Source organism: Nymphaea colorata, chromosome 1, assembly GCF_008831285.2.
Source record: "Nymphaea colorata isolate Beijing-Zhang1983 chromosome 1, ASM883128v2, whole genome shotgun sequence".
Lineage (NCBI taxonomy): Eukaryota > Viridiplantae > Streptophyta > Magnoliopsida > Nymphaeales > Nymphaeaceae > Nymphaea > Nymphaea colorata.
This window is the reverse complement of record NC_045138.2, coordinates 30,970,629-30,998,336: the sequence shown is the minus strand read 5'-3', so window position 1 is coordinate 30,998,336 and position 27,708 is coordinate 30,970,629. Positions and strand designations below refer to the sequence as shown.

At 40.2% G+C, this 27,708-nt stretch overlaps 2 protein-coding genes across 3 annotated transcripts; both read right to left on the bottom strand.

The window, feature by feature from the left end:
• Positions 1-984: 984 nt before the first annotated feature.
• On the bottom strand, positions 985-4,673 carry LOC116266617 (probable inactive receptor kinase At2g26730). Its single transcript, XM_031647903.2, has 2 exons — positions 3,058-4,673; positions 985-2,179 (listed from the first exon to the last, which is right to left on the bottom strand). The coding sequence occupies exons 1-2, from the start codon at positions 4,325-4,327 to the stop codon at positions 1,512-1,514; spliced, it is 1,938 nt and encodes a 645-aa protein (XP_031503763.1). The 5' UTR covers positions 4,328-4,673; the 3' UTR covers positions 985-1,511.
• A 16,215-nt stretch (positions 4,674-20,888) lies between these two features.
• LOC116257130 (probable protein phosphatase 2C 57) lies at positions 20,889-27,546 on the bottom strand. Of its 2 annotated transcripts, none has more exons than XM_031633744.2 (5): positions 27,165-27,546; positions 26,628-26,702; positions 23,705-23,920; positions 23,084-23,295; positions 20,889-21,651 (listed from the first exon to the last, which is right to left on the bottom strand). In XM_031633744.2, the coding sequence occupies exons 1-5, from the start codon at positions 27,315-27,317 to the stop codon at positions 21,069-21,071; spliced, it is 1,239 nt and encodes a 412-aa protein (XP_031489604.1). In that variant the 5' UTR covers positions 27,318-27,546; the 3' UTR covers positions 20,889-21,068. The 2 variants fall into 2 exon arrangements, with proteins under 2 accessions (XP_031489604.1, XP_031489608.1); XM_031633748.2 differs by having other exon boundaries at positions 23,705-23,905; positions 27,165-27,545.
• Between the last annotated feature and the right edge of the window lie 162 nt (positions 27,547-27,708).

Below are 27,708 nucleotides of genomic sequence, written 5' to 3'. Positions count from 1 at the left end.
AGACTATCAACCCATGAAACCGTCGGAATTCATCTTCGGTCGTCTCGTATGTCGGTTCGTATCGGCTTTTTCACGAGCTCTCTGGAACGTGTGCGGGAGACAGTGGGGCTTTGCCAGGAGATCAGGACATCCTGACCGTCGGATCGAAAAAGTTCAAAGCCTCGATGGAGAAAGGACATCAAGCCCCTTTCACCGTGCATCACGCGTCCGGGGGGATTTTTTTCGGTGACATAAATACCCTCGTCGAATCTCTCCTTTTACAATAGCGCCGCCCACCGCCCGGTTCCCGTGTCCCGAGAAAATATATCTCACGGGCGGAATAATAAGAGAACGACGCGGCGAGGATTTGCCGACTTGGGCCTGGTGACGAGCGATTCGGACTTGACTCGCTGTGGTCATGACGTTACGGGTTCGAACGCGGGTCGGCTCGTTGCGACGCCCGAAACGGGCTAAGATCGGTTCGATGACCGAGGTGGTGATTTTGGTTAACGAGGAAACGCTTTTGTCAGTATTAGGACGGCAGATGTGGGCCCCGCGGTGGTGGGACCAGGGGTCAGGGGCATCTCCGTCCTTTTCTTGGCCAGCTGTGCTTCCCCTAGACAGGGACGGCGCAATCGAGACAAGTACCCTCGCACTGTCAATTATTCACGAGAATATCCGACGCCTTCTCCTTCACAGATCACACTGTATTCAGTTCCCGCAATCATGCTCCAGAACTGGATCCCGGTTCGGGTTTGAAACCTAAGGATTGGATCATCAAACGCGTGACAACCAGACGAGGTATCAGATCCAGGATCCAGATGAACCAGATCATGGATGGAAGATGGCCACTATTTCTCTAAGTTTGACCCATGATCTGTGTCTCCGCCAATCAAGGGATATTCTTAGTCCACACTTCCGAACTTGGGTTTAGTTGATTTGTGTTTGACCCGTTTCATGAAGAATCAAATGCATTGTCCATACAAGGGGAGAAAAAAAAAGGACTAGATCAAGAAAATAAAGCATGTTTACTCAAATGACAAGCTTATCAATTAGCCAAGTAAATTGATGGTAGAACACTCGGCATGTCAATAGGAGACAGTCAGACAAAATCATGATATAGATCATGATTTGGAGAAAATAATGCAATAAATTCAACATCTTGAACTTTAGTGGAGCTTCAGTTGTTGAGTCAAGCTGCAACTCCAGAGTGAGTTCAATGAGCACGGAGATGACGCAATTGGTGAACCCGACCAACTTTGGCATGGATCAACTAAATGCCCGCAGAGTTCACAAACACAGACAGTCAATCCAAACAGGCCTTTTCCTTTGATCTGGCCCTCAATTGTATGTACAAAGCAAAGTGGTGCACAAGAACAATGCACATTCTAAAAAACACCAAACCACAACCAATAATCAAATATCAAAAGCATGTAAAACAAAATCTAAAGCCCTTTAATCCAAAGGATAAGAATAGAGGGAATGTATGCTGCTCTTCCCTATCTTCTCCTCCATCCTCCATTGCTTCCATTTCATGGCGTTGCACCTGCAGGAGGAGTCCGAACTTCCGGCGGCGTCCTCCCACCGGACCCCTTCGACTTGTCGTCGGAGGATTGCCGCTGCCCATCGTCTGTGTCAGCCCGGTTGATGTCTTCGATCATCCTCAACACATCCCTGATCTGTGGTCTCTGGTCTGGCATCGTGGCAACGCAGGCCATGGCAACTTGCAGCAGCTGCACCATCTCCTCCTCAATGTTTTGATACCTCATCAACTCCGCATCAAAGACCTCTGCCGTCCATTCTTCACGCACAACCGACTGCACCCACCTTGGTAGATCGATCCCTTGATCGTTTAACGAAGCCTGGTTGGGCGATTTCCCTGTCAGGAGCTCCAGCAGCAGAACTCCAAAGCTGTAAACGTCAGACTTGTAGGTAACCTTCCGTGTCTCCATCACTTCAGGAGCGCGGTAGCCAGCAACCCTCGCAGTGGGAGGAGTAGTGGCGTTGGAGAAGAGTGGGGAAAGGCCGAAATCCGAGACACAGGCATCGAGATTCGGCCGCAGGAGGACGTTTGAGGCCTTTATGTTGCCATGGACAGTCTTTGCTGTTTCATGGAGGTGAGTTAGCCCTCTTGCTGAATGTACAGCAATTTTCATCCTGCTGTCCCAGTCCAAGGGTGTTCTTCCTGATCCTCTGCTACCTGCAACAATGTTGCGTATTATTGATCAAATGGGATGCCTATACCCGCCGAAAGATGTAAAAGATCTATCATTTCATAAACTTCTCGAGCTCCTTCCGACTGAAACTTAAGAAACATTTAGAACTTGCATGTGAAACTAACGTGCGAACCAATACCATAGTTCTCATTAGCATTCCAGCACACAAAAAAAACCATTTTTCCCTTTTCAGCAATTTCAGGCATGAAAAAACAAAGCCAATGAAAGTTGGAAAAAAACCCAGAAACTTCTTTCTCGAGTTTGACTACTGGCAGCAGAATTGCAGGAATAAGTATTCCTTCTGCTTTAATGCCTTTGGCTGTCACGTTAAAGCCTCTAATTTTGGAGAACTTGTGCATAACAATGCTGATGACATAAAATTCAATCCTTGATCCTTCTAAGAAGTTTCCTACTGGAAATGACAACTCGAAACTAATAATGAAAGCAAATACAAGTAAGAAATCAAACCCAAATCTAGTGTTTCTTTTTTAGGCCAGCTAACATCGCGACAACTTGCAAGAAATCCCAAAATGCAGCAAAATCTACACATCATAATGCCATCTCCAAACATTCCCAACCCACCAACAATATTTTCCATTTCTCTACATCCCTTCTGCACTCTCCCTCCTTAGATGCAGAAACGCGCCTCTGTCAGATCCATTAATTACTCGCCACTTACAGACCAAGAAATTAAACGCATCCATTCATCCATCTGATTCAGTACTCCAGAAGCGCTCCAAACAACGAATGACAACATAGACAGTGAAAGAAAGAAAGAAAGAAAGCAAGCAAACAACAGAAGAAAGAAAAGAAAAAAAATGAGTTGCCAAGATAAGATGACGAGAATGAATGAACAAATTACCGTGCAGCAGAGAGGACAAGCTTCCTGCCTGCATGTAGTCCAGCACCAGAAGCTTCTCGTCTTTGGAATAGTAGTACGCTCGGATGGGCACCAGATTAGTGTGTTGAATCCTCCCGAGCACCTCCATCTGAGCCTCGAACTCTCTCTTCCCCACCGCAACGTCCTTCAATCTCTTAACTACAACGGTGGTTCCCTCTTCAAGGACCGCTTTGTAGGACGTTCCCACGCTCCCCTTCCCCAAAACTTCCGCAGAGGCCCTAAGCAGGTCCTCCAGATCGAAGCTGTAGCCACCACCATTGAAGAACACGAGCTTGTTCCTCTCTGCCTCCTGACCAGAGCTCAAAAACTCGTCCTTGGACGACGAAGGCCCCCCCACCGCCTCCACTACCCTCGTCGGTGGCTTGGCCGTCCCTGCTCTACTCTGCCTTCGCCGCAGACACAGAAGCAAGACGGCCAACAAGAGCAAGAGAAACAGCAAGGCGCAGAGAATCACAATTACGATGATTGCAGCACGAGAGAGCCGCCTCCGGTGGCTCGCTTGCGGCTGGGAAGACGAAGGCGAGGGAGCCGGAGGAGAAGGAAAGAAAGGGTTGCAGAGGACAGGGAGGGGAGGGCCGCAGAGGTCGACATTGCCAGTGAAGGCCTCGGCTGGGAACCGCTGGAGCGGCCGCGGCACGGAGCCGTTAAATTGGTTGTTGGAGAGGTTCAGGGAGGTCAGGCCGGGGATGTCGATGGCCGGAATGGCGCCGGAGAACGAGTTGTTCTGCAGGAACAGCCCCGTAAGGTGAGTGAGGTTGTTGACGGCAAAGGGGACGCGGCCGGAGAAGCGATTAAAGGAGAAGTCCAGGCGGGTGAGACGGGGGAGAGACGGAATGAACGCCGGAAACCCGCCGGAGACGAGATTGTGCTGGATGTAGAGGCTGCGGAGGAGTTTGAGATTGGCGAAATCGTCGGGCAGGGGACCGGAGAGGAGGTTCGACCGAAGGCTGATGACACGTAGCTGGGTCAAGCGGCCGATGGTGGACGGCGGGATGCTTCCGACGAGTCCGACGCCGGGGAGGTGCAGTTCGACCACCCTGAAGCTCACGGAATCGCAGACGACGCCGACCCACGAGCAAGGAGTGGAGGAGGAGGCGTTCCACTGGACTCGCGCAGGGCGATGTACGGCGGAGAGGAATCTCAGGAGAGCTTGCTTGTCATCCGCCGGCGAGTCAGCAGCAGCACAGGAGGAAAAAAGAAGAAAGACGAAGAGGAGGAGATAAAGGGCCATGGTGGGAGGTGGCGCTGCTGCTCCTGCTGCTTCTGCTGCTGCTTTTGGTTCATAAATGGGAGAAAGAACCACCCATTGACAAGACTAGCGGGATTTCGAGCAGCTCTCTCTGCGAAGGCTGGAGGTGGAATTCGCGTAAGGAGTAGGAGACGTATGGAACACCAGGAAAGCAGAGCGGCAAGATGGCATTCTCAGGTCCTGCAAGCTGGTGGTTTTCCGGCAGCCGGAAACTTCCCCAGCCAGCAGGTCTATCGGAGAGTAGACAGCTCCCTCGTCAAAAGAGTGATGCGTTTTAGGTAGGAGAGAGAGAGAGAGAGAGAGGACAGTTTTTGGGAGAAGGAATGGCCCTTTTGATGGGAAAGTAGAGAGAGAGAGAGCGACTCGCTTTTCTTCTTTAAAACTTTTTCATTACCGGAATTGCCCCTCCTTTCTATGAGATGTCTACTTACTGCCGCTTATCAAACGTCCCCTTCTTTTTCTTACCTCACCTTTTTCTCTTTCGCATTCACAAAAAAAAGTCACAGTTGAAAGCTGCACATGCATCTTCTCATCATTCCCTAAGTATTATACCTATCTATCTTTTTTTACTACAATAACAATAATATTTTACCATAAAGTATGCACTTCTTGTATTATTTATGGACCTACGTCTAATAAAATACTTGAAAAAAAAAAAAAAACAAGTCCCTGTCGATGTATTCACGAAGATGAGAAAATGTTTAAAAGCCTATTAAGAAGTTCAAGCTGGACTTTAGTACTGCCTCGTAACATGGCTTTGAAGTCTAAAATTTCGATTCTAATCTGATCTATGCGTTTTGATGATCTGAACCAGAGTTGCATTCCTATGACGATGTTTGATAGCCTTGTAGTTGTGATTTTATGCGATCGCAGACTTGATATCTACGTTACATTACAAAATGCGCATATGTGGTAACTTCACATCTCATATCTAATGTTATCAAACATAATTTTAGGTCAGTTTATAGATCCACAATTTTAAGAACCTATATTATTCTCAAGTTGAAGTTCAGTTTGACTAGTTGGACAATAATAATAAATTGTTACCGTCTCTTAAATTTGTCTCAATCTTTGTATTTATTGTCACAAAATTTGTCTCAATATTTTTGTTGGGGTAGATCTATAAAAAAAATTTGTCTCAATTTTTAAAGTAGATTCGTACGACGACGGCATTCTAAATATTTGTAGGAGGCTTGCACGGTCTATATGTTACTTTTTTATTTGTGTTTGATATATTCTCTTTCTTTTTCTCTTTCATGTGAACTAGAGGTTCATCTCACCGTTTGAAACAACGCCTGAAGCCCTCCCTCTCCTCTCCATTCTCTCTGTCTCTAGAGTCCTTAGGTACGTCGATATCAACGAAGACAACGGTGCGCCTTTCAACTGGGATGTCGCGCCCTACTATCTTAAAATACATGACATAACATTCATGAGAATCGAACTAGAGACCTACAATTATTCAGGCTCTTAGCCCAACCAGGTACGCTATGCCTCTTGAAGTCGGGTTTTTTTTTCTCTTAACGTTTCTCAATGAATTATTTTTCAACATTTGATGAAGATGGAGAACGTTGTGGGGCCGTTGGATTTTGCATTGAAGTTTTGAAAGGGCGCTCTTACATTTTGAAATTTACATGAATCCAAATTTATTTTCACTAAACATTTAGATCGTTGGGATATGACATTCTAAATAGCTTTCAAAGTTGAATAGACTCGACGATCTCCACCCAACGGTGCCATAGTCTAGTTAAAGTACTTCATACCAGTTTGCCAGATTATTCATCATGGTTAAACCCTCAAGAGGTCACGAACTCCGGTCAAGTCGGACCCAGCTGATCGAGTCAACTCATAGTGGGCTCGAGCCGCAATGGCTCGGTCGGGGCCAGCGACAGACCAGTCCAAAAGCCTGCTTTTGGAATTCACAGTTTTCGCAATCATTTTCACTGAGAGGAAGAAGAAGGAAAAAAAATGTTATTATATTGGCAATTGATTTTCACAAAAAAACAAAAAATTAACGGTGGGGTGCGGCAAATTGGGCACCAAAAAGTCAAAAAATATTATTATATTAGTAATTAATTCGGAGAAAAAACAAAAAATTACGATAAACCGACAGTGGTAATGAAGTGATGTGGGCAGCAAACGGGACGCCGGAGTCTTTTGACCTAAGCGAGTGGGAGCCTTTTGGGGTGGCAGTGGAAAGAATCCAAAACCCGGTTGGTTGGAGGCCAGGTTGGACAAAAGGAACCAGATCCTCAATTATCCAACGAAAACGCGGGTCTAGATCTCGTCTCTCATTTCTAGCATCGAATCGAATATATAGGCCAATTTTCCTTTTTCTTATATTTGTTTATTTATTTTTTCTACACCGATTAGTAGCTCTAACCCTGGCTTTTAACAACTTGGGACCTACAAAATTAGGAATCTAGTTAATTCATCATTTAACCAACCCTCTTTATTAAGTTTTATATGATGAATTTTCATAATCTTAAATACATGACTAAACTTTTTAAATCAGAGTCTTACTACGCGTATATGTGTGGGGGTCTACAAGCTCTAATACTATTGCCATGATCTTTTTTATAAGTCCTTCATTCAAGATTTTTCATAATCTTAGACAAAGGACTTATCTTTTAAAATGTTGCAATTAACTCTCTTGACGCACATGAGTGTATACATGGGAGATCCGAAGCTTGAGTGTTGAACCAACTATAATACTATTGTAACAATCTTCTTTTTTTTTTTTTGTGACATGAGTGTATACTTAGCAATCTGTTCCTAACAATTTCTTTTTTTTTAGGGACATAGTGCAGGTTAAGAGCTTGTGGATTGACAGGTCTTTAGTTCGATTCCCGTTGACATTATGTTCATGTGTTTTGTAACACCAAAGCAGCTTAGAACCCTAAGAGGGAGGGGGCTTTGGGCGCTTCAAACAGTGGGATAACCCTCTTCCTAATACAACTCTTAAAAGTTTTTAGATATGGTAATAACATTTTTTTTGCCCAAACTTAAATGCAGCTCCCACTAGCAGCAACACATGACACAAGGAATAATAACACCTTCTATGTAATTATTTTTTTGGACAAGCATAAATTTTATAATTTTCCAAAGAATGTGTTTATACCCGTTCGCATTATCTTATTCTGTATGATAAGATAGGATGGTGCACAAATTTTATATAGTAATTCTTTTTTTTTTTTTTAAACTTTGCATATAAAAAGGCGGAAGCAGTACAGAGGAGCAGGGCAATCTTTTGCGGCTGGTTATTCCAAATCTTTAAATTTAATCGGTTTACTTCAACAATATTCTGCCACGTGTCCACATCAAGTCAGAGGCCAGCTGGCCTCCCCTCCTCAGTCCTCCCCCTTTAGCTTGGTTCTGCTTTTCACCCTCATAATAATTTTCTTTTTAATATTCTTTTCTTTTTATCCCTCACATGCATTCCTCCCTGGAACATTCTCCATCTCCATCTCCATCTTTATAGTGACAACTTCATCAGCTAAAATTGGTAAAGTGGTTGATAAATAAATAAATAATATAAATAAAAGACTTTCTCTCTCTAAAATTTCAGCATCATAAGTTTTTCTTGGGCACATGATGATTATGGGACGGTAGTATATAGAATTATACTTGGGGAATTAACTACTTTTGTGGCAGTTGGATTCATATGGGAAATAAACTTATATTACCGTTGATGAAGGTGTTTGGTAAATAGTACACGTTTCCGTTGGATGTTGGGCCACTCATTGAGTTCAGGATAAGTATTTTTTTTTTTTCTATAGGAAAATTGATTTTAGAAGTTTAGGGAGAAAGGAGTCAACCCATTCAAGTATTCACGATCTAATTCATCCCAGCGCCATGTGCTTCGATAATTTATTTTTCTTTTAGAAAGAGAAAGAACGATGGCATAGAGAAGAAAGATTAATTCTACTGCTCAGACGAGAGTCGAAGCTTGATTCCTTGTTCGCTTTGGAGTCTATAGCCGTATCAGTACAAGTAGCACAGATCTACGCATGACATGTCGCATAATGTGACCCAAGTTCGCCTGTTTGAACTGTACACATTGAAGCGATTGCACATAAGAGTATCAAATTACAAACTACAAACAGAATTTTCATTTTGAGGTTCATGAAATTTTAATTGTAGAAATGAACTTGCAGATCGAATGATATATTTTAAACGTTGACAAGTCAACGTGGAATTCATTGGGTGCTTTTCTAAGTTGATATATAGAGTTTTGAACCAAGGAATTTGAATTCAAACAAGGTTTAAAAGTTTTGTTCTAAAATTGTGTACAATTAATGTGAGGGCGTGATGGAGACCGATTGGATCTGACGAGAGCCACTCACCTAACCCTAACCCTGTGAACAAATAGCAAGGAAGGATGGATTTTTAACTCATGGACCAAACTTTTTGCAGTAATACCGTGAATAAACTTGTCATTTCTGAAAAATCGTTATGGCCGTCCCTAGGTTTTTTTTTTTTTGCCGTTATTAAAGCCCACAATGATCTACTTTTAAATTGAGTGGGCCGGTGAACACGAGTTGAGTTGAGTCGAGCCGGAGTTCAGTCAGCTCGAGCTCGGCACGACTAATGAAACCTCAAGCTCACTCGGCTCGAGCTCGAGAATAGTTCGACGGAAGCAGATCAAGCTCGACTCGACAGTTATGTGTTGAACTCGGGCTCGACTTCATTAAGGCTCGATAAAATCATTTAAATAGAATTGATATACATTGTTAGGTATTGAGGTCGGGCTCGACAAACTCGATTAAGGATCAAACTCAACTCGGCAGTTACATGTTGAGCTCGAACTCAGCTTGATTATTTGAATGAGTCGACTCATGAACTCCAGCTCGACTCATTAAGCAAATGACTCGGCTCGATCTCGTTCACGAGCCGAGCTTTAAAGAGTCGAGCTCGACTCATTGTTCACCCCTAAACACAATAATACTTTTGGGTGAGCAAGAAGTTAACAAGCTACGAAAAGACATGAAGTTCCGCTCTTCTCAAATTCTCCTTTCCTCTAAGGCCTTAAATGTGCCTCCGGACCTCAGTGGAGTATATAGTCAATAAAAATAGTATCCACAAGAATCAAACAAACATACATCATATAGACAACAGTTATTTTATGAGTAAAAACGTCAGGATTTTTCGGTAAAAAAAGACTGCATTTTCCAAAAAAGATGTTGCCAACTGAAGCTTTCAATTAGCAACCCAGATTGAAATTGCGATCAAGAGTTGCTTGATATCTGTCAAAATTGAAAACAAGAACCTTCATAAGGGGTAAACTGTAAGGCTGCAGTTTCAATCAAACGCTCACAAATTGTCAAACCATTTGATGTAACATGGAATGGAATGTGCTAAAAAAGGACAAAATAACGCCAAGCATGCCATCAAACTTTAGAATAAGAGAATACACATTGTTTAGATGGGCTAGCCACCTAAAACAGAAAAAAAAAAAAAAACAACGGAAAATCTTATTTAATGGTCTTGGTAAAATTATTTTATGCTAGTACTTACGACTTGTATATTATGTGTTAAGTATAACAGTTCTTTGTAAGATATTGCTTAGCAGTTAAAATGAACATTTACAAATACTCAACCACTCATCAACGTAGTTAAAATATTAAACAATCTTTCAAATAAAACTTCAATCAAGTCAATGTTCTACATATATTGTTGCACTAATAAACTGATATTTTTTTTTCCAAACTGTAAGAAATAGATGAGAAGATTGGTCAGATTTAGAGTAGTTAAATGTATTGAGTCAGGTCGCGATCGGACCCAAAAGCTGCCGGGAACTGCAAAAGCTATGCAATGGATCCGCATCTTTGCTTGACATTGGATCCCAACTACATTGGCCACACACTGTAATGTAAAGTGAGAAAAAGATCGCCAAGCGTGCTAAGTTGGCCACGTAGTATAAAATTTATATATTTACATATTACTAGTCTACTTATATATATATATATATATACATGAATTTTTTTTAATTAAAACGGTGCGAGAGTCAGGACAGAGGCCGAGTCGGAAGAAGGACAAAGGTGAACATGTGTAACGGAAATCGATCTACTAGCACAATTAAAAAATTTCTAGCTTCACCACTGCAATAGTAGTGATCTAAGACTCATGGTCTTCACTTTATATATTGAACTTTGTATATTGATGAGTGTGTTGGGTATTTACCATAACTGAAAAAGCAGATTGACAAAAACTTTTTTTGTTAAGTTCTTAGTTATTTTACTAGCTGTTTTTCTTTTCAAATTCATTCCACAAAGCACTTTGTACTACGACTAGAATCTCATGATAACGTGCTGACCAGCTTTTACAAAGTTGGGATTCTATTTGGATAAAGATTTTATGAGAAGCTCAATCCATCAAGCACTAACGGGCTTGGGTCGGATCATGGCACTGTTTGAGTCTAGTTTTCGAAGATGAGATCCATATTTGTCAAATCCATAAGGATCTCAAATCGCCTCACGTCACTGAACATGTGTGTTTGATGGAGGATAAATATTCCTCAATTTGGAACTTCGATAGGGTGAAAAATGTCGCTGCGTGCGTGTCGCTGTTTTGAAAGTGAGACGGCTTGGATCAGGTTCACGTGACTACAAAGCTACCCAAGATTGATTTCCAGAGCACCAAACGGGACCATTTTGGATTCTGAATCGTTTGGCCAGGTTGTGAAATCGATGACTTTGGGGGACCTGACCAAACCAAACATGTGGCAGATCAAGCAGCCACTGGTCCAGATCCAACTTCAAAACTTCTGGTCCAGATCCAATTCTCCCCCCACGACATGCATCCTTCTTCGAGCGGACCTTTTCTTTAAGGATGCAAACGGTTCGTACCATTTAAAGGTCAAGTCCAAATCAAATTGAACCTACAAAATATGATTGAACGCGAGTACCAGATCTAATCCATTTAATTTGGATCTCCACTTTTAGACCTGGCTTTAGGCCAGCTTACTATACGTGACTCTTGAGAAAGATGAATATGGATTCAATAATAGCTAGTCTTAAAAGACAATGTCTCTCTCTCTCTCTCTCTCTATATATATATATATATATATATATATATATATATATATATATATATATATAGAGAGAGAGAGAGAGAGAGAGAGAGAGAGAGAGATTGTCTATATATATATATATATGACAAACATTCCAATGTAATGTATGAGACAATGTGTTGTGAGAAGCAAACGGATTTCTCTGCCCAAACGCAAACACAAAAATAAATGAATCTCATCACATTTGTGTTCTTTTGTTTTAAAGTGATGATCCGGAAAAGATCAACAGTTAAAATTGTTTTTTAAGCATCTAATGTCTGAATACCTAGAATCTATCTGTTTCTTTTAAATCAAGAAAATTGAATTCAAACAAGATTGAAGTTTTTTAAAGCAAAGTGAATTGAAACAAGATCAAATATTGTTCAAAGATTGTGCAGAATTGGTATGAAAGATGTGAGGACATGAGAGGGACCGGTTGGACCTGACGACAGCGACTCCACCTACTACTAACTTTAAGAGCCAAAATTTTCACAGTAATACCACAAGTAAACCCTGCATTTCTGAAATTCACTGTGGCGGCCTCCAGTTTTTTCTGGCGCTGTTTAGCTTACAATGATCCATATTTAGCTTTGTTAGGTTCAAAAAATTTGTGTATGAGAGGTGGACTCAACTTAGTGTCATGTCAGTTAGGGGGTGGAGTTAGAAATTTTTCATCGCCGTGTCAAATTTAAAGTTTTAAAATTTTTGACAGTTGAAATAATCATTTTTCAAACTTTATATATAAAACGAGTAAAATTTTCTAAAATTTATATGTAATTTTGGTCATTGCGACTTCTGTACACCAATTTTTCTGCATATATAAAGACATCAAAAATTGACAGGGCCGAAATAATCATTAAGGTGCTCCTGCCTGTGAACGTCAGGGTGTGAACATGTTCTTCTTTTTCTTACTGTGTGAGATAAGTTAAACACGTGAATTAAGTACTTTTCCTTTGTTTTTTTGTAGTTCTTGCCTATTTGTTGAAACAAAAAATGAAACAGAAGGTATTCCGGATCACGTCACGGACGTTCTACCCACACAGACAAACACATTTTATATAGGTATTTGATAGCCTCGAATCCCAAATCCAAGGCTCATGTGATGAGACCCAGATCTCATGTGAAATCTCTCGTGTTGTGAACACGAGAGGCGTTTGATAGTCCGAGGCAACAGGCCCGAACAGCATAGCAGAGCCAGAAATTTTTAGTTGCAAGGGTCGAATTATAGTTTCAAAATTTTAACAAAGCTCAAAATAGAGTTTTTCAAGTTTTTTTTTTATACATTGATTTCACAAACCTTAGTGATTATGGTCTCTCTCTCTCTCTCTCTCTCTCTCTCTCTCTATATATATATATATATATATATATATATATATATATATATATAAAAGCCCAAAAAAGGGGACCATTTTCGGATCCTGGACCGCAACTTTTTTTCAGCCAAGTTGTAAGACTGACCCAACCGTGGCAGAGATTTTGGGGGCATTCAGGCAACTACTGGTCCAGATCCAATTATGCATCCTTCGTTGAGCCAAACTTTTTGATAAGGATCCAAATGGTTTTGGACTCTTTTTAAACAGTGAAAGAGAATTAGAAGTCAGGTCCATATCAAATTTTCAAGCTAAAAAAAAAAGTGATTGAATGACCGTACCAGGCCAAATCCATTTGATCTGGATCTCCACTTTTAGCAGCAAAGCTAAACTCTGCTTTTCATGACAGCAAAAGAGATTAGACCATACGTGACTTTCCACATTGTTTAAACAAATTTTTGCACCCAATCATTTCCTAGACCTTTTCCAGAGACCTTCTCAATCTTGCTCACACGGAAAAGAAAGATGTACGTAGACGGAGATGAATGCATAGAGAGTGTAGAGATTTGAGCATTTTGAGTATTTCCCACAACATATATTACCATGCAGATCCCTTAACATGGAACTGAGTTATTATCATGGTCAAGATATCGCAGTATGAATAAGCAACATTTTATTCTAGTTCGTAATGAAAAAGATGAATATGAATCGACAAAATGATAGTCCAAAAGATATTTTTCATTACCAACATGCAACGCATTTTTCTAGTTCAGTGAGCAGGAGATTATTCTTACTACCCAAGTGAAGGTCGAAGCTTCGCCACGCTTCCAGGATCCAAAGCTGTTTTACGCATCTTAGAATGATGCACCTGCTATATATGCTTCAATTTGTATATCAGTGCACTTTCTTTCATTTGCAGCACAAGAGATTGGTGCCATAAGAGTTTGAAACAGATACTGGCCGCCTACCAACTCTTACTTTCTAGTTGGTAATGGAAAAGATGAGTTTGAATTGAAAAGTATAGATAGTGTAAAAGACCAAGTATCAAGGTTCCAAATCATACAAACGACGAAGTCTCAAGGTTCCAAATCATACAAAAAAGACATTAATTATATATATAAGCAAGTTAACAATCAATTAGTTGGAATTTGGTTCCTTTTATAGTGAACCATGTTTTAAACTTTATGCATGTGACAAGTAGGCCTCCCACTTTTAAACCATTTGTGGGGCTTGTTGTGATGTATATTTTCCAAGACACCTCAGTTCATCATCTCTGGTGTCTCCTTTAAAGCTCATATAATGAACCATGACCTCTTGCTTTTTGCTTCTAAAAACTGTAATTAATTTTGAGTACCGGATCCCCAGCAATGAGTTTCCTAATTAATTTTTGTTTTGTTTTAAACTTTGATGGAAAAGCTCAAGAGGGCCATGCTTTGCTCGATCCATCAGCTTGGTCCCTCGCCCTGCGCCTACTTTTTTTTTCAATTCTGTTGGCGGATGTGGGGCTCGATACTGGGACACGCTTGCTCTGGTATGTTTGGTATGTCTGGCGACAAAAGTACCGGACAAGTATGGCCCGGTACTACATATATATATATATTATTCTAGATGATACTGTGAAAATATTATTTTAATGCATAGGTTAGAGAATTCAGTTCTTTAAATGATAAAAAAATATTTGAAGCTCTGCCTCCTTACGTCCTGTCCCTGTCCCCCAAGGAAGATTTTCTTACTAATCATAATCTTTGGAGGCTGAGAGGGTGGTGGAAGTAAGCCATGACTGAGCTGGAACGTGACTCCCTCTGATTGGCTCCACTGTTCTTGAGATGGTGGAGTCGATCTTTCTGTAGCTTGTCGTCCTCTGTTTGCATTGTGTGGAGATGCATGTTTGTTTATATATATATATATATATATATATATATATATATAAATGGATCATGAATCAATAATATTGAGATAAGAGTACTGAACTATGTGCATCTAGGGCAGTACATATAACAAATATTTCAATTCTAGCTGTATGTGGCAGCGATGAGATGCGACCAAGTTGATCGCCTGTTAGAAGAAACCCAGGCAAAGTGATTGCATTAATGGGATAGTGAGTTGAATGATTGCAAGTCCTTTACTTGGTTTTGAATTTAAGTTGTCATCTTTTCTTTTCTTGCAATTGGGTAACTAAACTAATGTAACTTAAGCATTAATCTTGATAGTTGATTCTCAACATTTCTTCAACAACATGAGCAAATAATAATGCTTCCTCATGACCCCACATGTATGATTTCCTTTCCTAATTACTTACTTCTGGATGCAACTATGTCCTATAGACTTGCATATATTTGGGGACACGCTGATCTCCATCCCACAGTTATTTTAATAGACTTGGGCTTATCAGGCCCACCTGGCCCGGCCTGATAAATTATCGGGCCGGCCCAGTGCCTTCTTTTTTCAGCTCGAACCGAGGTTCGAGTTTGGCCGAGTACTAGGTACCCAAGGTTCGAGTCTGGCCAAGTACCAGGTACCCACCGGTTGCGTGGCCTGATGCCCAGGCTTACCCCCTCAAGCAGTTAGTAACCGTATGAAGGCCGAAGGTAAAGGAAGAGGGGAGAGGCTTTCAACCTCTCATTCCGAGGGTACATCCTCATGGTCACCCACCAAGTCATGACATGGTTAAATACACTTTATGTTGCGCAACTATATATATATATATATATATAAATGCTTCAATCTTACGGGCCCTTTGTATATTCTAATTTCATTATGGTCGTCTTTTTCTTTCAAAGTGACAGCCTCTGAGCATCAAGCTAATCAGCTTCTTTACTTAGAAAGCCAGCAAGACCTGCTACTTTATTATCTAATCTGCGCTCGCTTTCCACAAGATCTCTCGCCTTCACGTCACTTCTTCATCGGCTTCTATCATCCGCGGCTTTCCGCAACTCATCTGCCTCTCCTTAATTAATTTTCTGTTTAATTCACTTGACTACCAGTGTTATGAGAACCTTTTTTTTGTTATTACTTCGTAAGAGTGTTATTCGTTGGATCTCTTGGAGGAAACCCTCATTATCCTCTTTTTTTATTATTTTATAACCTGTTATAAAAATGTTTCTTGTTCGGATATAACTAGGAAATTAGCTTAATAAAGATTTTACACGTATACAAAAAAAAAAGCACATATCTCATAAATTTGGCAGACATAAATTTGAAAGCATCTACATCAATTTTACTGTGTATAGGCCAAGCTTGAAGGTTTTGATGCATGAATTCATGATGAAAAAAAAAAACACCAACGAAAATTTTCCTGGAAATAATTTGCTTGCAGTAAGTTGTGGATGTAAAGCAAGAACGCCCATTGGGCTAGATCAAAAGGCAGAAAAGTGCATTATTATAGCATTATATATGAAAAATATTGAATGGTTGCTTTCTTGTTAAAGAATGATCAAACACAGCACAAAAAAAAAAGGATTAAGTGTGCATCAAAAGGGGATGGTGGATAACATTGTTTGATTTGATTTGAGGCCATTAGTGCAAACAAGAAGTTTTTTTTAAGATGTGTGCCTGGAAGTATTGGTCATTCAACATTCACTAAAGTTCAAACGCATAAGTACCCTAAAAAAATGACAAAGAAAGTTCATCAGATTACATTGAACTGTTTTAGAAAGAAGTATCATGAGAATAAATTTTGGCAACGAAAGTAGCAATAAAGGTGAAATTAATTTCTTGTAAATTTCACAGTGTTTCACATGGAACATCCTTAGTAAGAATTTGATGCTTTAGTCACTCGCGCAACTATAATCCACACTTCTCTATAGTGAAAATACAAACAAATATTTTTCAAGTATGTTGACACATGCGTGAACATGTCTAACTAAATTTGTTGTAGAATATGAAATGGTGATGAATGCACAAAAATACATGGAGAGGTTTTCAAATGAATAAACATATGGAACTAACTATTTTTTTAACTTAATGGAAGTTTATTTGACAGACACTTTCAGTCTCACAACTTTTCGAGATCTGAAGTTGCTTGCTTCACTTGTCTACAAGCGTAAACTCCATACAACTAACATGCAAGTGGAAGGTGTAGTTGCTAAAGAATATACAATTTTGTACAAGTGCAATGTAAATTAAGAGGATGTTAAGTTTCAATTAAGATTATGTCAATCTTCGTGGGTTGTTTTATATTAGTCGATATCTGCTTTATTTAATATTGAACAGCGTTTTTATTGCAAATGAAGTGGAGTCACAATGCAAAAAGTGGTCTTACCAATGAATTTGCCTCATCACAATTACAAATGACTACTTCCTTAGTCATCAAAAAGATATCCCATCTTTGAAGGCAAAGCATTTTATTAATGAAGCATTATGTGGAGGGCACTTTTACATGCATGCATATGAGTTGGAGAAAAAAATTTTGGTGGCCACATTAAGCAATTTAAGTATGGTACATGGTCAATTCATGTAGTGAAAGCAAAATCACATCCCACACCGTCTTAGTGAGAGCCGAAGCACACCCGCCCCGCTCAATCAGGACTCGACTCTTGCCCTCAATTGTCCCAAAAGTTCTCTCTGCTCCTCTGTGGTCTCGGCCGCCCGCCCAGTGCCAACGATACCGGCACCCGTATCGCACGTACCCTACTTACATCACAACGCCTTCTACCCATACTTCCCCAAATCACACCCGCCACACCGCACCTGCACTTGGTCGAGCTGAGTCTGCCCTTGCTTGTTCACCAGCAGGACGAACTGGATCCCCACCCCCTTCACCTCTTTCTTCCATCTATCTGTCTTTTCTTTTTCTCCTATCCACAAGGTCCAAGGATGCGTCGGTGCCTCAAGGTCCAAGGATGCGTCGGTGCCTCTGGAATAGGCCTGCATTATACGTCAACTACTGTCATATCACTGTGTCTGCACGCAGTAGAAGATCGCAGTAGAAGATCACAGTAGAAGATCAGGTGATGTTTTGACTCACACCAGTTACTGGCTGCCTACTACTGTTCCACGAGTGCGCCAACGCTGCTCAGGATAGGATAGAAGCAAAAACACATCCATATTTTTCAAATGATTTTGAGAATAATTCTAGATTTTTATATGACTTTGAGCATAATGAAGCCACTATTGGATACAAAATTTGGTTTGTGGTAACGGTAATGATACATGAAATTCCATCGAGAATTAGACAGAGAAAGCAATTTAGGACACCAAAGTTCCCATCCATTTTATTAATATGAACAAATGGCTACACTGTGCAAAACATTACAAAATTGAACCACAAACCCCGTGAACACAGTTGTACAAACGGGAAGTGAGAAAGAAAGCATGAGGAAAAGAAAGAGACGAGGAAGATGAATGAGCCAAAATCGTGATACTCATTTCATATACGTTTTGAGTATTTATACAAGTTTACATATATGTATAGATCTAAAAATCTTGGGATTGGAAGATCACAATCCTGTATAAAAGGAAAAGTTATCTTAGTTTTAACGTTTCTAAAAATTAGCTTGTTGATTTTCCTCTTTCTGAAAATTAGCATGCTGATTCTTCGATACTCCCCTCAAGTTGGCGTGTGCAAATCTGGAACACCCAACTTGATGCTTAGAGTTTGAAAAGTGTCTCTTCCCAATGGTTTAGTGAAAATATCAGCTAGTTGCAAACATGATGATAACTTTGAAAGTGGTTCCATTCCTTGCCAGAGTTCAAAACAATTTCATATGTTAATAACTTTGCCGTATCCGCATCATGATAGGTGTTGAGAACATGATGCTTAACACCTCTAAAGAAACTTGTGTGGATTCCACAACCTGCAAAATCAACATGTACCTCTTCTTCTTAAGCAAATACAATTGTTTGTAGACACAGATATTGATTGATTTGAAAAAGAGACAGTACTTGGAGAACTATTAATTGAAACGCATATTTGCTTGGGCTGAACTGTATGTCCCCGTCTTATATCTCCCTTTCCTATGGTAATTTGATATCTTTAGAAGCATTTAAAAAAGTTGGTCGCGGAGTGTAAGAAGGGCAGTGAGGGAGAGACAGTTAGCAACTATGAAGTGGCATAGCTGTCCTTCAATTTCTCATATAACGCTTACCCCTTTTGATCTTTAATCAAAGGTGGTATTGGGCCTTATATATATGTTCGGGATACACATACATAGGCAGGACCATCGTCAATTTCAAGCTGATTATAACATCTAATAAAACTACGAAAACAGGTTATCAATCGTAAGCTAAACAAACTCACGTATTTGACTTAAGGTTTTATATGCTCAAGGAGAGAACATCATTTTTTTTATTAGTTCTAAAGCTTTCTAATATGGGGATGACACCTGCAGAGTTAGTTTTGTAGGCGATTTGTCGAATACATTATGTAAGGAAGAGTTTGTCTGGCCAATATAAAACAGAGGTTTCTCTTATGCGTCGCCCATATATATACTGCAACTTCATGTCCAGATTAGATATCACATACCGCATTAATCATTTTCACTTACCTCATCGCAACGGCATATTAATGTTGGCTGTCGCTCTTTAATATCTTAGAGCATTGCACAATTACTATGATAGGTTATGTAAAATAAGGGCAAATTCCTTACAAGCAGTTGCTCGAGTAGAGTTTAAAAATAAGTTTTTTGAATTTTTATGTAATATTGGAGGTTAAAATCCAGAGATCCACTTCTAATTATAGGTTGTTCAGTCATGCAAATAGGACTTTATGAGGAACCATAACTCCAACGTCTAAAATACTTGAAATTTGTTATGCTATGTAAGCTTGTTTGTACCTCTCATAAACTGCTCTCTATTTATAGGTTTTGGACCCTAAAGATCATCATTCGTACGGCTAGAATATTGAAAAGAAACCTCGAAATATGACTTTCAATTTTGAAAAGCATAATATTAGACAATTCTTTGTGCAATTATATTTCATCTTATTCTCATTCTCTTCCTCGTTTTCCATCTCAACAATCATATCAAGATATATGGTTGAATAGTAATCCGTCTTGAGCCCATCTTAAGATGAGCGGCAAGGGCCAAGGAGCCAGCCTATAGAATTGCTGCAACTAAGGTAGCAAAATGGAATTTCAGCAAAAAAGTTCCTTAAATTAGTAATCAGAAATGGTGGGTGATTTATAAATAAGAGAATGAAGATGGGAACCAAAAAGATGAAGTTTATGGTTTAAAGCAAGATTTATGTGAATAAAATGAATATTTTCCGTGCCGGGGAAAGAGGACTTCATGCCAACTATCAACCATTTCATTTTACACAACGTTATAGGAACGCCGTTTCGTTGTATACAAAAAATTTCACGGTCCAATTTTTCTGCGAAGGCATAAAGTCACTTACTTCGAAGCGATGAGAGTATCTTTGATCTGTTCTTCTGATACAGGAAGGAGACCCTGTGATTCTGTTCCATCGAAATGGAAAAACAGACGGACGAGGTAGATCGAGAAGAGCGCTGGGCCGCTGGCATTGTTCCCCGATAAAGAGGACGTCATGTTCCACTAGTTTCGGGAAAAGCAAAACGGAATGCTTAAGAACGAATCAAACGTACGCGGCCAGTAGGCAGTAGCGTCATGTAAGAATTGAGAAATACATAACCGATAAAACCTGAGAATTCATGGTGCATAGTACGTAGCTTGTCATGCATATGTTTAAATTCTGTAAGTGTCAGAACTCAAACCCGTTGGAATTCGAAGTTAGTTAAAGACACTGGCCGTCAATAGCAAGCTATAGCCACTGACTTTCCGATACTTTTTCATGATTTACATCTGCTTCTTCTGATTTTAACAAATTTTCCTCGTTCTAAATTAGAAACGTCATTGCTATTCAATCAATTCAAAGAAATACTGATTGGGATCAATTGCGCCGATTAAATGAATCAACTCCAAAAACAAGTTACAAAAATATGCGGGACATTTTGAAAAATATGCAGGCAAAGAGAGAGTCTGTCCTATATTTCCTGTTTACTAAGATCCTACAAAAGAGAACCACCTATGGTCGTTGGAAAACAGGCACAATACTGGAATCTTCGTTAAAAGGACAAAAACTCCAGCCGTGAATATACGTTTTAGCTAGCTAAGTAAACAGAAATTTGCCGGGAAAAGAATACCAGCAGAAACTGGTGACTGGTCTTCCTAGATGGCATGCATTGGACAAGAAAATGCACAAAATCTTGGAAGAGGGACAACTATCTAGTGGATCAAGCAAAATTCAACAGGAAATTTCAATTAAAGCTAACATAAGCCGCATATGTTACAGTTGAAACTTCTCAAACAATAAAAACTAGCTCCAAACAAACAGTATGTGTGCTTCAAGCAAAAGGTGATCCCCTCCAGCTCCACCCCCATTCTGCAGCTTCTTCTGCCAAGATTGCTAAGTCCTTAAGCTGTCCAAGAAGCTCTGCACCTCTCGAAAACCTTCAGCTGAGATACTCCTATGAACACGGGGCTTAGGTGCAGAAAGATTAGGCGGGGGATTTGCCTGGAAGCAGACCACTACCACCGCTAAATTATCACCACTCTTGCGCTTGAGTGCTTCGCTAACCAGTTCTTTACAGCATGTCAAGGGATCATTGTGCTGCTGCAATTGCCTTCGGGCAAAATCAACTGCATTCTGACTTATGAAAACGTCCCAGATACCATCACATCCAATGATAAGAAACTCATCCTCTTCTGTCAAATTCATCCTTATCATCTCAGGCTCTCCACTCAATGGCCCCAAATTGGGTCCATCACCAGTGGCAGGGACTTTCAAGCCTTCCATGTGCCAATCTCCAAGAGCTCGGGCAACATTCAGTTGGCCATTAAGGTAGCCATCAGAAACATAGCCACCAGATGCCTCTATCCGTTTCATTTCTCTCAAGCTTCCAGGTTTGTGATCTCTTGATACCTCAATTGCCTTGCCACGACGGCAAAGCACAGCACGGCAGTCTCCAGCATTAGCAACCACCAAGGACCTGAAAGATATAGTCTTGCATAACCGCTAAAGGTAACATTAAAACAAAACACAAGCTATGACAGGATGGACATTGTGTCTTAAATAAACAATTGGCAATTCATGATAAACACCAGGAACTGGCAAGATACTACGGCACTAAAAGTAAACTATCTACTCCAGCAGCTGCTCACATTGAAACTTCAAGTTTTCTGCCACAAATTTTTGGTCCAGATGAACCAAAAGTTAATAAGTTTGAGTATTTAAAATTTCCTGATTATGCTTCAATAATCTAGAGTCTAGATGAATTTACCCATGCTGAAGTCACCATGCTGAGGAGACATCAGAGCTTCGACATTATGGGTGTGCATTACTTGGCAAAAGTTCTTTTACATACCGATCAGAAAAGAAATGACTTGAGGCCCCAATTATCTAAAAAGTATGTAATAAAAGGTAAAAAGATCAGGTCAGAAAGAGAATTTCAATACTTAACAAAAACATTCATGGCCAGATCCCCTGCTTTCATAGGTTACATCTTCCTGAGCTGCGTTCTGCAGAAAAAGCAGCTGCCATGTTTTCATAACACAGTCAAATCTATGAATGTGCATCAGGTCTCCACATCTCCACAAAAATCATCTGGCTAAGAGATGCACACTCACAGAGTTTACATATCTGATCCTGAACACGACCTTGAACATTTTGCGTGAAAAAGTTGGTCCGATTTTGCTCTTATTTTACTGGCTAATCATAATCATGCTTGTAACACTTTTAGAGTAAAAAATATGACATTGTTATATAAAAATAGATTCAAAAACTTGTTTATATCTGGAACCCACATGGGTCCAGAATCCAGATTCGCTCTATTTGAACCTTATACCTCAAATTTTAACTAAGGAATAGCAGTAGCAGCACAAAGAAAGTGTCTTTGTAATTTTCAGCCCAGATACTTGAGTTAAAAGAATAAGTCAGAAAAATTCAGCTTAATCAGTATCATTTACACATAAAAAGATAATTATTCGCACACCAATTCCTACATATTAGGACGTGAAGACTCTCTCTCTCTCTCTCTCTCTCTCTCTCTCTCTCTCTCTCACACACACACACACAGTGTGTTTTGCATAATCATAATGTCAGACCATGAGGTGTCTGATGACTTTTTGTTCATTCCTGTTTTTAAGTGCATGCACGTGTGAGGAGCATGCCTGTGGATGCTACCCGAAACCCATCCAAGAACTCAATATGTTCTGCAATTTTAGTAAGACATAGTCATAGACCTCTAAAACACAGCAGAGGTTGTGATAGAGATAAAACTGTGCAATAGATCTGTCATCTGAGAATTATGAGAATACAAAGGTGAACACTTTGAAGTCTGAATTCTATACCCTAGCAAGAAAACAGGAGCACATTAAGTACAATGGCAATAGCACAAGCGGTCAAATACTGGAATATCTCACCTCCCAACTATTACAGCAGTCAATGCAGTAGTACCAGATGCAAGTGTGGCATCAAGGGAACATGCTTCTGCAAATGCATTATCTGTCCGCAGAAAAGCTGCAGAAATAACCTTCTCTATCTCCCTTGGAAAATCAGCATCCTCTAGTATTAACCTTGGCAGGTTGTCACACGCAAAATTTGCAGCATGCTTGCCACCATGGCCATCAAAAACCTTTTCACAAGAATTATGAAAACATTACCAATAAGTGTCAGTATCCAATAAGCGCCAGTCTAAAGTCGAAAGAAAAGACTTAAAAACAAAGGATCAAAAAATCGGAAAAAATAAATAGTCTGTTTGCTTCTACAGCAATAGTAAGCTGGACTAATAACGTGATGAACATTGGATATGTTAAATCAGCTTCTTTTTTCCTTTTCTATAGAACATCATTCCACACTTTGGCAGGTCATTTTACTTTCACATTAAACTAAATCAATGACAGATGTTACATCAGCTTTTTCTCCCTTTTTCTTTTCGAAAACATCATGCTATACTCAGGCTCCTTCACACTAAAATTATGTAAATCTACATATTGTCAGAATATGCAGATGAAAAGGACAAGAAAAAAGATAGTGAAGTCTACCCCATAGAAGGCACTGGGTGACCCCAAATGTTTGCAGTCATGCAAGAAGTCATCGAAGCACACATAGACATCTTCCATGGTCCTCCTGATTCCAATATCTGCCCATCCACCCGAGCGGACAACAGGGATGAAATCACTTTCAGAATCTTCTTTTCCTTCTTGGATTTCAAGTTCCCCAATAGATTCTACCTCCATATTCACCTGAGACAGGCTCTCCTTATTCCATATAAAAAGGAAAGGAAGTAAAATTATATGGCTAACATAATACACGTCAACAATAAACACATAGGCCATGCTGATAAATTTATGGAAGAGAAAGACACGAGCATCTCTTTTCCAATACTCGTCCACCCGCTTACACTTAAAAAGTGTATGCAAGTTTAGCTTACGACTTATCAAATGAGTGAACTCAAACTAGATGGTTTTCTTAAAGCACTAGAAATCAGCACCAAGGAAATTGTGCATGCATCATCATTATCATGACCCCAAAAGCAAGTCAAACTTCACAACTTCCACTCATTCAACTGAACAAAGTAGTTACCAGTAACAGCAAACTGTTGATAGGGGAAAAAATCATAAAGAGGATTACCTCAAATAGAAATTACAGAATGAATAAATGGAGAAAAGGAAATGACATGCACTAAAATTATGTGCAAAGGGCAGGCAACTATTCAGAATATTGCCAGGCTAATCAACCTCCCCACCAGCTCTTGATTGATTTGGGTTCCTAAATAACCTCACTTAGGAGAGAGTTGCATTAAGTCAGTACAAAAGGGGAAGCTAGCAGGCAATGCTTATACGGTGTAGGTGCAGAGCAATTTCAAAAGCCTTGGGTGCGCAGGAGCACAGATATAAGTACCACCATGGCCGTGATAACATCTAAAACTATATAACTCCGAAGTGTTGAAATAAGGGGGCTATCTTTTAGTTGTGTCCATGTGACATAGCTAGCAAGCATTCATGGACGACATGCTAAGCATTAAACATCTCTAATTGATGGAACCCCCTTAGTAGTTAATTTCTTCTTAAAGAGCTTGTCATCATGATCCCAGTCTTAGATTTCTGAAGTGCAGATTTTTTACTGCCAAACACTTTACCAGCCCAACCAGGTTCCTGCAGTTGACTATCAACTGCATGTTCAAAAGTGTGCTAAATCTGAACTCAGTATACCAGACCATTTTTCATAAATCAGACGAAAAGTTGCCCTGCTGGCTATCACTCAGCAGCAGCGACTCCCTGACCTACTATGCACACCCATTTAAATGGCTTCCCACCCAAGATTGAGTGCAGGAAAAAAGCTCCACTGCCATTTACTGACGAAGGTCTATTCCAAACCCAAGTCCTACTAATACTGTGTCTTAAAGAAGTTGGCAAGTTAATGCCTGAGGAATGAATGGAGAACACTCAAAGTCTCCAAACTAGAATCTCTTGATTTGGAGATAGAGTGGAGACAAAAGAGCAAATAGGAGTACAGATGTCTTTTCACCTCCTCAGACATCTCAAGGAGATGCAGTTGATAAATACACTCTAACCTCCCTTTTGCACCTCAACTCCCACGACCATTTCGCCTCCATTCCTAAACAAAGCCTTAATGTAATGAAGCTAATTAATATTTCAAAACAGTAATCAATGTGGTCATAGGCATTAGCGGTGTTGAATTTAAGCAATTCAGACTTTTCTAAGGCATTGAAGGCTAAAATAGGCTAAGCAGCAATTTTAGTGTCAAATATGGCTGGTTTAGGTTTGCTCCTTGGCCACTCCAATGATCAAAGACCACTGAAACCAGAAGAGACACCTACTTTAAGAAACTCCATATTAGCTACCTTCTAACGCTTGAGACACAAACCATGTTGGGAAATGATGGTCGGAGTATCCAATAGTACTGTCTATCATGCACTGGAAAGCAAATCAATTTTAGTATTATTAATTGAGAGACACCAATATTATGAAAACTAGCAAGTTATTGTCCAAAAAAATGAGTAAAAGCCAAGATATCCATTCAAATGTTGTCTACAGATCCATTTTAAGCCACCATAGACTAGATTTTGTTTACATCTACACACAGCAGACTTTGGCAACAAGAAAATTTTCATGAATCATCCTCCCCAACTACATCAAAAGGACATAGCTGCAAATATAGTGATACAGAAGAAAGCATTGAAAGGATGAGCGTTCTACTGATAAATGATGCCTAGAGGAAAAAAAATAGGCAATTGAAAAAGATAAGCGTGGCCCCACTATTTTAGAAATGGGACTCCTGTCCATTCTAGGAAGCTTGAGATTGTTCAGTTTGCCTCCTTATGTTGCCTTAAAAATGAACTTTCCATACAAATTTTGATGGCTTTGATCATGTCTTTTTGTTCCAAATCGGTCTTTATAAGTGTAGTTGTCAAGCTCTAACATAACCACTTATCGAAGCCGATAGCTTCCGAGTGGCTGACATGAGCTTTGGAAGCCAAGGAGGGAAAGAATCACGTTTCTACTGATAAATGATGCCTAGAGGAAAACATAGGCAACTGAAAAAGATAAAATGTTGCCTCACTATTTCAGCAATGGGCAATTTGAAACTCCCATCCGTTCTAGGAAGCTTGAGATCGTTCAGTTTGCCACCTTATATTGCCTGAAAAGTGAACTTTCCATATAGTTTTTTGTCGGTCTTTAATTATGTCTTTTTGTTCCAAATTCATCTTTATTATTGTAGTTGTCAAGCTCCAACATAAGCACTTGACTGTATCGAAGCTGAAAGTGGAAAAACTTCCATCAAGTAAAAATACTCAGCTGGATCAAGTTCATGGTTGAGATGCACATATTATTTGAATACTACATTTTCGTCCATAATCCAATGCAATAACGATGAAACCAAAATCATGTAAAATTAAGACATGTTCAGAAGAGTAGAGGCAAAGATGGTAAAAGTGGGGACCTCCAAGTTCAGCTCCCCATCGACTTCGGAATCATCATATGCGCTACCGACGAATCGTTCCACCCTGCTTGCCCTCTAAAAAGACCAAAAACCAATAGCAAAAACATTTATGCATTAAACCACACTCCAGAAGAAAATGCTCATACTAAAATCCAGTGAAACAACAAAAAAAAAGCTTTAAATTCACGCGAAAGGAAACAAGAAAATCAGGAGGACAAAAGAGGAAAAAGCAATCTGATTCATCCGTATTCAAGCCAAATAAACAATGAAGAACAACAATAGACAACAGCCAAACGGCACTGTACGACTTCTGCAGTACAACAGAACAGGAGCAATGGCTCACGCCAATTTCTCCGATCCTAGCCATATACTTCAAAATCCATTCCACCAACAGAGGGAAAAAGGAAAAACAAAAGAATGGCAGTCTAACGTCACGTTCGGGCTCCCCATGGCACAAAAAGAGACAGGCCGTAACCCTAAACGAGATACCTCAGAAAGAAGAGAGAAAGAGACGGAGCGACGGAAGAAAGATCGCACCAGTGCGGCGTGGCGAACATGAGGGCTGTTGGCGCACGGAGAACCGAAGTGGGCGTTGCCGAAACACTGCCGGTACGCACCTCCGAGCGGGTTCGGCGGCCGGTCCTGCTCCCTCGACGAGCTCCCAATCTCCCCTACCGCACTCGCCTCCATTTCCTCACATCTGAAGCGGAAACAAACAGTAGAAACAAAAATGCAGGACGCGGAACGAAATACCTTGCGAAGACAACAAAGACTCCACGCTACTCAGAAGCAAAACAGGAAGGAAGAGTAAAGGAAAATCAGGAAAATCTCTCTCTCTCTGGTGTAGTAGGCAGTAGGTGCTAGGGTTTTTCTTTCCCTCTTCCTTTTTCCAGACGTTTTTCCTTTTTTCACCGTTTGGTTAGAAACTTTTTCTGGTTTTGTTTTTCCCACCCGGTTGAGCTTGCTTGAGGAAGGAGCCGGGTGGGGCCCAACGGACGCGTGGCAACAGATCTGCGGACATCAGCTGACGGTGGCACGTGACGTAAGCGGACCCCACTCGTTCTGACTGATCTGTCAAGAA

What these genes read in the sequence shown, in the direction of transcription:
- LOC116266617 (XM_031647903.2), bottom strand. Translation starts at nt 4,327, where the DNA reads ATGGCCCTTTATCTCCTCCTCTTCGTCTTTCTTCTTTTTTCCTCCTGT. An exon ending in CTTGTCCTCTCTGCTGCACG is followed by an intron (nt 2,180 to 3,057) that starts GTAATTTGTTCA and finishes ACATTGTTGCAG; the next exon opens with GTAGCAGAGGATCAGGAAGA.
- LOC116257130 (XM_031633744.2), bottom strand. Translation starts at nt 27,317, where the DNA reads ATGGAGGCGAGTGCGGTAGGGGAGATTGGGAGCTCGTCGAGGGAGCAG. An exon ending in ATGGGGAGCTGAACTTGGAG is followed by an intron (nt 23,921 to 26,627) that starts GTCCCCACTTTT and finishes ATATGGAATAAG; the next exon opens with GAGAGCCTGTCTCAGGTGAA. An exon ending in ACTGCTGTAATAGTTGGGAG is followed by an intron (nt 21,652 to 23,083) that starts GTGAGATATTCC and finishes TATATCTTTCAG; the next exon opens with GTCCTTGGTGGTTGCTAATG.